The sequence below is a fragment of the Scleropages formosus genome, chromosome 8 (genome assembly GCF_900964775.1).
Source record: "Scleropages formosus chromosome 8, fSclFor1.1, whole genome shotgun sequence".
NCBI classification, from domain to species: Eukaryota; Metazoa; Chordata; class Actinopteri; order Osteoglossiformes; family Osteoglossidae; genus Scleropages; species Scleropages formosus.
The window spans coordinates 22,928,250-22,938,013 of NC_041813.1; the positions used below are offsets into that span (position 1 = coordinate 22,928,250).

Genomic DNA, 9,764 nt, shown 5'->3' on the forward strand with positions numbered 1-9,764 from the left:
ACCTGCCTGAACTACTGATAAATTATGTACATAAATTCAAATATTTTCAGTAAAAGCAAGTAACATTCTTCAACGTCAGAGAGTAAGAGCAGAGCCTTCATATGATAATTTCTCATAAAAAAGAAAAAAAAAACCTTTTGCACAGATGTTGACAGCAGTTTGGGGGTTAATTCCCGAAACCTTACCTCTCCAACAATGTCCCGTAGCATTGCGTACAGCCCACTCTTGGAATATTAATGCATAACAGGCACATTATAAATATCTTATGTTTAACTTTTCTAAAGGTAATGCACAAAACTGAAAAGAAAAAAAAAAAAAACGTTTCTGTCTTGTCACGACAGCTGATACGTAACAGTAGTCTTCAAACAGAAATAAAGCCGTTTAAATGTTCAAGGCTACGGGCACATCATGAAACAGCATTGTGTGCAATCTTGAAGGAGTTCAGCAACCTCTCAAGTGCAGCCTCCTTCCTTGGCCTTCAACTGCTCTTTATGGCATGTTGTAATTTTTTGATTGTAAAAATAACATATAGATGTGCTACTGGAAGCTGAGATAATCACAAAACTTTTCTTTTTTTTTGAATGCTGCCATCTCTATTTATCTGGGTCGACTGGGTCGTCAATGAGAAAAACTCTACCACTAATTTACTAAACTTGCTAGTAGGTAGGGTGATAAAATACTAGAAATATTTTACTTGTTTTAAAACAGGTAGATTAGGAAATATGTATCATCTTTTGAAAGGACAAATGAGGTGATATAAGTTTGACATAACTGCTCCACAACAACATGAGACCCTGGTTTTCAGTTTTCAAGGCCCCTCAGCAGCTTCCAACCCCAAGTGCATCTTCCACTGCCTTCATACCCCATGTTTCATCCTTTGTATGTTGTATGAAATTTGGGATACGAGTAAGTTGTTCAGATTTCATCAGGTTTTAATTTTTTCCTCATTTTTTCCTTTCCTATTTCTGCAAAGGCAAACCGGTGTATACTTTTAATAGATGTTTAATATGTGTCACACCCTCAGGGAAAATCCATCGGTTACGTCATGCTTTGTGCCGGTGAAGAACTGGACGGTTGCCATAAACTGAGACTTGGCTGCCAACACAGAAAGTATTCTTTCTCCTAGTTTATTGTGGCGGGGAAGATAAGTCGCTGTCCTCCGTGTCGGTCTCAGGTTTCTCCTTTCTTCAATAAATGCAGATCTTATCCGGGGCCTTATCTCCCTTCTGTCGTCTCTCCTCCTGGCACCAATGTGTCACGGATGAAGCTCTGAGCGGGCATTTACTCCCCCAGCTCAGGTTACTCCAGTGCACCTCTCAGCTCTTTCTCAAAGCTTTCTGATCATTCCTCATCCTGGTTCACTAGCGGCTACTTCACGCTTTGGACCTCACCGCTTAGCAAATGCCACCTCCAAGCAGACTGGAAGAAGGTAGGGTGTGATTTTTTTGATTTGTTTAGTAGATTGCACAGATTTGTTCGAAAGCAACTTCTGGAAAAACACGCTTAGCTTTTAGAGCTCTGTTGTGGCAATTTTCTTCTGTTTTGACGCGATCTGAAATTTCAGTAAAATGATTCAAGTCAAGAACTGTAACCTCCACGCAATGATATCCGTTCAGTGTTTTGTTCAAAGTGCTTGGAATTCATCACCGTATTTCAAGGATAAGTTTTCTTGGAAAAAAACTGCCAGTGCTTCTTCAAGTGTGATGGTGGATGAGATAAACCATTAAATCATGGCCATTTAGAGGCCCTATCTCAGTATGTCCAGCAGATTCTCAGTTTCTTCATCTCATCTATTTGCACGCCCTGACCTTGACTGTGACCGGTCTGAAAAAACACACTCACAGTCATGACACCACACCTCTTCAACCAGATCAAATGGCTGCATGTGTTTCAACATTCCATGACCATGGGATGCAATAATTGTGGCAGTAAAATCCCTACACATACAACCACGCACACAAATAAACAAGTTCATGAACGCTCATGAATTTTTGATGAGTTGGACCAAATGGGAACTGATTGCCCTGATTTCATCCTGTATTAAACAAAGTTAACATAATACAGGTAGATAACTTGTTCCTTGGAAACACCTACATTAATTTCATTTGTAAGACGTCCTACAGTATATGATGTCCTATCTCTAGTACAAATTTTGGTGTTGCAGTAAGACACAATCTAGCTGTGTATATATAAATAATAACAAAAACAGACACACACACAAACACACACACACTGAAACCGCTTATCCCAAGCGGGGTCGTGGCGAGCCGGAGGGCGCAAAGCTGGAGGGGGACGGGACACACCCAGTACGGGACACCAGTCCATCGCAAGGCACCCCAAGCGGGACTCAAACCCCAGACCTGCCAGAGAGCAAGACCCGGCCAAGCCCGCTGCGCCACTTCACCCCCTCGCTTCCAGAATAAAACTGTCTAAAATCAGATATTAAATCTCTAGAAATCTTTCAGGGTATCACAGCTCCACAGAACAAAGTATGGATGTTTGCGCTAGGATGGAGCTGTGCTCTCAGCTGTGCCACTTCTGTACACCGATTCCACTTAAAGTGCTATTTGCACTCAGTTAGTCATTTGTTATTTGCTGGCTGGTGGGTCAAAGTCTTCATTTGCTCTGGTCTTCAGACATTTTATAACACATGCACTTCCTCCCGCTTCTTTTTTTTTTTACCAGTTAATTCTTTAGAAAACTTTAACTTCTCTTAACTGCCTCTGTTATCTAAAGCCACTCAGAGTCCTTCTCTGCATTACACAACTGACCGTTTTACTAGAGTAACTCGGGGTAAGTTTTTTTGTGCAAGGGTACAGCAACAGCAGCGAAGGCTGCTTATACGTCCGCAATCTTAACTGCTCCACTTACTGCCGCCCTGAAGTAGCCACGTGCAGAGGGTTCCTCGACGATGTACCATAGGTACTTCGTTATAACGATGTAAATGCAAGTCGATTCCGGAGTCGGCGAGTTTGCGCTTCAGCTCAGTTTCCCCCTTTCAGGTGATCCTGTACACATTCCTTTATCCACTTGCTCTCCTGCCTCTGCTCTTCATCTTCTCAGCTCAATGAAGAGGCCAGCATACAATCGTCAGCACACAGGCTGTGTAGACATAGAGTATAACCAGGCCAATACTTCTACATAATTACATACGATATACACCTGTCAACTAAATCTGTGTTATTACAGCTGTACATTGTTATACCTTATTTATTGATGTCACCATGTAAGATTTATACACAGCTAAGCCTCTGTACTAAGCTGTTAAGGCAATATACAGTCTACTTCCACGGTGAGGTCAAGGGAACAAGGTCAACCGCTGGAGCAGGGTGTCAATGTGTTGCTTGTGTTTCAGGTTATCAGAGGAAAATATGATTTTGGGAGGACTCTGCCTTTGTCTGGCACAGCGAAACCTCTGCACCGAAAGCCTTTCCCCACCGCTACCCTTTGCAACCCCCTCTCCGTCCATTTAAAACGGGCGACGCGCTGACGCGCTCGTGGTTACGCTGCAGGAAAGTGGATTTCAGGTCTGCTTTCAGACAGGAGGACTTTGCACTGGAGTCGGCAGCTCGTGAGGTCGAGCAGGATCATCTCTTGGACCCGTGCGTCACATCATCTGGTGCGACTCTGCTCTTTGGCATAGTCAGCTTTCACAAGAGGACCCGTCAGTAGTCGGCGCACGTCATAGCGCGGAATAAAAGCGCAAAAGCTACCTTAATCGGGGCGCGACAAGTCCTGAACAACAGTGTAAAAGTGGAGAAACACTCATACGGAGGGAAAAATAAGGAGAGAGGATTTAAAAAGAAGGCTTTGGAACGGTGGTCAACGATACCAGACTACCCTGAACTGCTCCACTAACACCTATCCACACACAAACACCGTCTGAACCGCTTGTCCCAAGTGGGGTCACGGCGAGCCGGAGCCTAACCCGGCAACACAGGGCGTAAGGCCGGAGGGGGAGGGGACGCACCCAGGACGGGACGCCAGTCCGTCGCAAGGCACCCCAAGCGGGACTCGAACCCCAGACCCACAAGAGAGCAGGTACAGGCCAAACCTGCTGCGCCACCGTGCCCGCCATTATTATTATTATTAATAATAAACTGGAGCGGAACAGATTTCGCAAACAATGAACCTCGACCAAAAAATATTTCAGTTTAACGGTTAAAAAAAACACCCAGACAAAAACAGACATTTAAAACAATAAAATGTATAAATAAATACAAATATAAATATGAGAGGCAGATATCTGACGATGAACTGGTGTCCTGCCCAGGGTGTAACCTGCCTCACACCCTAAGCTTAGGAGACAGGCTCCAGACCACCATGACCCCGCGTCAGTAAGCGTTTAAAGGCCGGACGGGTATTTCCATAAGGAAATTCCCGAAATTTTCTCTCCGGTTGTGCTGTCAACATGAATGCAAAAGTCACACGCGCTTAGAACTGCGTGCTGCGAAAACGTAAGAAAACGAATCCATCCCAGCTGGACGTCGCACTGCGCCCACACGACACTCCCTGCCTCTCAGCCCCGATTAAGCTGGTACCGTTCGTACGCTTCCGCACGCGCCGACTCTGCCCGTCGGAAGAAGCACGCGCCGGCAATGTGCGCCACAGACGTCCATGTCCGACACACACGGGTCATATAAAGCGGTAACGCGCATTGCTCGCAAGAGCCACGTATGAACTGTAACATTCACCTACTTTCCCCCCCCCCCGAGACCCCCGAGGCCCAGCACTCCTCCGCCGAGCTATTAGATGTTTGTTTTGGCCGCCTGCACTCATACTGTGAGCTGGCAGAGATTAGGGCCATATTCCGTGCGCCTGATTGCCTTCGCAGTCCTTGGTAGCTTGGTACAGGCTGTGTTAATGGAGATAAATAAGATAAGTGTAATTTATGAGCCCGACCCCACCCCTCACCTCACCCCTCACCTTTCCCTCCATCGGACCGTTACTTCGCTTGGTTTCATTGAGAAAACCTTATCTGCTCCAGCGAGCGCCTCGGTCCAGGGCCGCGTTGTTTGTCAGCAGGGGAGCGTTGTTTGATGACACGGGTCAAGGTTGACTTGTTTTACTCGGCTTCGCCTCTATAAATAGGAGCGGCGCGCTTTGCGCCATAACCGTCGAGGACACCGCGGTGCGTACAGGTGCGTGTAGCAGAAAGTCCAGCCCCGCACCTTCAACGAGATGAACAGCGAATGCTGCTGCTCCAGTGACAAGTTCCGGCAGCCGAACGCCATCCTTTTCAACATCCTCAGCTGCCGAGGCGGCAGCCCTGCGCTTCGCGGAGAGCCCGGATACGGCGTGGCCCGGCCGCGCAGCTGCCCCTGCCAGGCGAGGAGGACCGTGCGCCTGAAGACCCCCGCGGAGACGTGTCAAATGGCGTCAGGAGTGCTGGTCAAGACCGTGCGCTTCATGAAGAGCCTGCCCTGCTTCTGCCAGCTCCCCCCCCGAGACCAGCTCTCGCTCCTTGGCGCCTCCTGGGCGCCGCTCTTCGTCGTGGGCCTGGCGCAGGAAGGGGTCGATTTCGAGGTCGTCCACGCGCCAGGGCTCAGCATGCTCAAGAGGATCCTCCTGAGCGGGCAAGGCCACGGTGGGGACGTGGGGGCGGAGGGGGCGGAGAGGGCGCAGCCCACCCTGGCGGGGGTACACAGGCTGAAGTCCTGCCTCGACAAGTTCTGGAGCCTAGACCTCAGCCCGAAGGAGTACGCGTACCTCAAGGGCACCATTCTGTTTAACCCCGGTAAGAAGCCTTGATTACCGCGTGCGCTGCACGTTCACCGCCTCTCACACTTCATGCAATATAATATAGGGCCGACAGAGTGAAAAAGTTGCCTGGCTGCATAATCGATACATCAGCAAAGGCTGTTCTGGAAAAAACGTGTCAGGTAAACAAGTACATGTAATGAAAACGAATAATTTTAGGCTTGCTTCGAGGTCTAAGTTCTCGAAAGCGTACGACAGTCAGACCTTAAGGTCTCATGCAAGATGTGTCCTGCTTGACTGGCTCTGCATAACCTGTTTGCAGCGATAACCAGTACAACCCAATACACATTCGCCCACGAAAAGCGAAACGAATATGAAATTCCATATGTACGTGAGTGGTAAGTTAACTGCGGTAACCCACGGTAAAGGTGCCTCGGTAAGGAGCTCGGCGATCAGCTGTGAAAGAGTGGTGTCGCATGTCGACGTCAGCCGACAGCCTCGATGCTTAAGCTGACGATACCGCGTGTAAAAGACAAAATGAGGAAATTCAGTTTAACGCTGCAAGGAATGAGGCTGCAACAAGCGCACTGAAGGAGGGCAACGATTCGTCAGCAGGGGGCGCGGTGGTTAGAGCTGCCACTTACCACTTGAGGGACCCTGGTTCAGGTTGCACCTTCAGGGCAAGAACCCTTCGGAAGGATATTTACCTTGAATTGACACAGAATTGCTCTGCCGCACCAATGGGTAAATAACTGAGTTGCTTCAGAGAGCAGCATCAGCTAAAAAAAAATATAGATATAGGTAAATGCGAAGATCCGTCCGCACGTGGCATATATCCACACCTTTCGTTGCTTTCCTTGCATCTCTCAGTTGTCTAATCTCGATTTCCCTCCTATTATTTCCAGATGTGCCCGAGTTGAAAGCGGCACCGTTTATTGAGGGCTTGCAGCAGGAAGCCCAGCGAGCTCTGAGGGAAGTCCTCCTGCCTCTCCACCCCGAGGACCACGGCCGCTTCGCCCGCATCCTTCTCGCGGCCTCTACGTTGAAGGCCGTCACCCCGGACCTGGTCACGGAGCTCTTCTTCCGGCCTCTCATCGGTCAGACGGACCTGCCGGAGCTGCTCGCCGACATGCTCTTCTCTCAGTAGGACGCGGCGCTCCGCCGCGGTCCGTCTTCCCGCTGCGGCCGGCCGGCAAACCGAGGGCCACGGGGACAAATACAAGGCAGGCAGCGGGACGTGTCCTCGGGCCGCGGACGAGGAGCCGCGAAAGAAGTAGCCGGTCTGGAGGAAAGGAGGGCGGATCCTAACCGGTGCGTTCCGACGGCCCATTTCTCACTGGCGGGGGAGGGGCTGGTGCTGAAATACGCTGCTGGGTGTCCTTCTGTCGTTCGCATCTAAACGAGAGCCATTCACTGCGTTTATTAGATTCATGAACCGAGTGGAAAGTTCGTCTTTGTTCCGCATCCTGGGACGACCTCTTCGAAATTAGAGCCAATTTACTGTCTCTGCATTGCAGGGACTGTAAAGGTAGGGATGGATGTCTTCAAATTAAGGACCTTCAATCTGTGTGTGTTAATAAATGGAAAATATTTAATTTTTTTACACAAAGTTTACATATATGAAGGCTGAACAAGTATTTTGAATAAAGTATATTTTTTTAAGCAAAAAAAAGAAGCACGACTTCATTTTATATTCTCAAATCCCCGGCTCTGTTTCGTTCTGGAACACGTGACCAAAATCACAAGACTCTCCATAATTATGTTCTCCTTTCCCTTTTACCTAGAAGGAAAGGGGTTATTGTGGACCGTGTTAAAATATAGAACATAATTACATTTTTATAATGGCGAGAAAATTCTGAAATCACGCCAAACAGAATATAAATGTTTCACAGAAAGGTAAAAAAAATTGTGGCACAATCAGCAGCACTAATAATAATAATAATAATAATGTCTTTCTTTCGGTTTGTGTCTAGCTCATCACACGTGCAGACTGCACGGTACAGTGTTAAAATAGTTCAGTTTTGTTCACATGCTACCCATTATGAATTTATGCAGTTCATCAACATATTTCAGTCCTGGAAAAGCTGAAATTAATAGTTCATCCGCTTCATGTACACTAGCAGGGAGACAGACGGGAACCTCGATTCAGACTGTAATCTTTCCTTCCTTAATCTTAACTAATCCCTTCCAGACATTCACCATACACGGGACGCGATGTTACACCCCGTGAGCACAGCACAACGGCTGTGCACGAGGACCCGGCCGAACCGACTCCACAGTAAAGCCGCAGAAAAAAACATCCAGCATCACCATCATACATCTCCATGACTCAAAACCAAGCGGCTTAATTTCCTCCCCAACCACCACATCAACCGCAGGCTGCCAACATGGGTATTTCAGCGAGGCTGTCGAGCGGGCGCCTCCCTTCGTCCCGCGTTCCGTTCGGCCGGAACCCGCCCCCCTCCGCACGCGTCGGACGCCCTTCACCGTGAACAAACACGGCAACTCCACCCGTGCCGCCACCCCGACTGAACAATGCCACAGCTCCCTACATACCATCGGATGCTGCAGACGCTCCAGCTCCGCAAACTGAAATGGGCCCAATTAACAAGGCCACGCCTCCCATTGCTATGCGATATTTAATAGCACTGGTTCCCCACACTACCTGGACTACGCATCTGGACGTGGCTCTGATTCTGTCTCGGTCTGTGCGCACTTTCCATATTTTCCTCATGTTTGCTTCAAGCCCTCTGCTACCGGTATAGGCTCCAGCCCACCGCGACCCTGCATTAGGACAAATGGTTGTTAATACTAAACGTGAAGGAAAATGTTTCCGGTTGCAAGGAAACTGGGGTTTTGCGTTGATACCGTATCTTGAGAGCAAGGTGCGACGTGCTGCACGAAGAAGAGTGAAGGGCGCTATGACGACTGTACAGGAGTAACGCAGGACGGGGCGTGAAGCGCCTGCATGTCGTTGACCTCACCGCGTCAGTTCGTCACTCGGTCGCTGCCACGATGAACGGATAATGAGTCACCGCATCCCGGCGCTCCTGGTGCCAGGCACGGAGGTCACGGTCGCATCCCGGCGCGCACTAGGGCCACCTGTTTTTAGGAATTTAGTCACATTTATCGCACCATTACAAAAAAAGGGCGCCGTGTAATGAACTAACATACAACCGGGGACTATGACACACAAAAATTAAAGACTTTATAATTCATCATTCGGAGGACATTAGGGTGCAATTCTTTTTTTCTGCCACAAAATCATATTTTTATGAACAGTGCTGCTATCAGCCTGCTGCACCAGTTATGTCATTTTACCATCTGGGGCAAATGATGGGGTCTTTTGTGAAATCTGTGTTCGGGCCACTTTGCACGAACCCGTGGATGAGTTTTTCTTGAATCTGGAAATAAATGTAAAACGTAACATACAGACCCCAGCAAACCATCATAAACAATCTAGAGTCACACAGCATGAAGGATGTTTTTAAAGGTTCCTCTCACTGGAATGAAACTAATATCCCCGCTGTGTACTCAACGAATGGTCACTAATCCACGGATATGAAACGTAAAATCCCCAGAATTTGCAATTCAAAAACGCTGCCTTTTTGTCTTCTTTTTTTAACCAACTCGTTTTATGAGTTTCACCTGTTATTCAGAGGAATCCGCACAAAGATAAGGGCCGAGAACCTTACTCCTCATATCATAAACGGTTCCAGTTATCAGTTATTTTAAGTGTAGATTTGTCAGTATCAGCGATGGAGCACAGTGCTGATTCATTACAACAACAACAACAAAAAATATAAAACAGACAACATATGTTAAATATGTTGGAAATGAAACGTTATTAGGGCAGCTGCAGCTCATCAATGAGCAATTTCTTTGCACCTTTCCAAGATTTTATCTATTCATTACCTACAATCAGCGGATCCTGTCAAACTTTGATTCCTTGCCGATCGTCTCAAGGGACTCGAGGTGTGTGTGTGCGTGTTCATGAACCCAGCGTACAGGTTAATCAAAAGAAACGTACAAATCCAATATACTTTATTTGACATACAGGTGCT

At 47.7% G+C, this 9,764-nt stretch overlaps 1 protein-coding gene across 1 annotated transcript; it reads left to right on the forward strand.

The window, feature by feature from the left end:
• The first annotated feature begins 5,126 nt into the window (after window positions 1-5,126).
• LOC108937286 (nuclear receptor subfamily 0 group B member 2-like) lies at window positions 5,127-6,996 on the forward strand. The gene is made up of 2 exons (XM_018757110.1): window positions 5,127-5,737; window positions 6,606-6,996. Exons 1-2 carry the CDS (start codon window positions 5,182-5,184, stop codon window positions 6,845-6,847), a joined length of 798 nt encoding a protein of 265 aa, XP_018612626.1. The 5' UTR covers window positions 5,127-5,181; the 3' UTR covers window positions 6,848-6,996.
• Window positions 6,997-9,764: the final 2,768 nt, after the last annotated feature.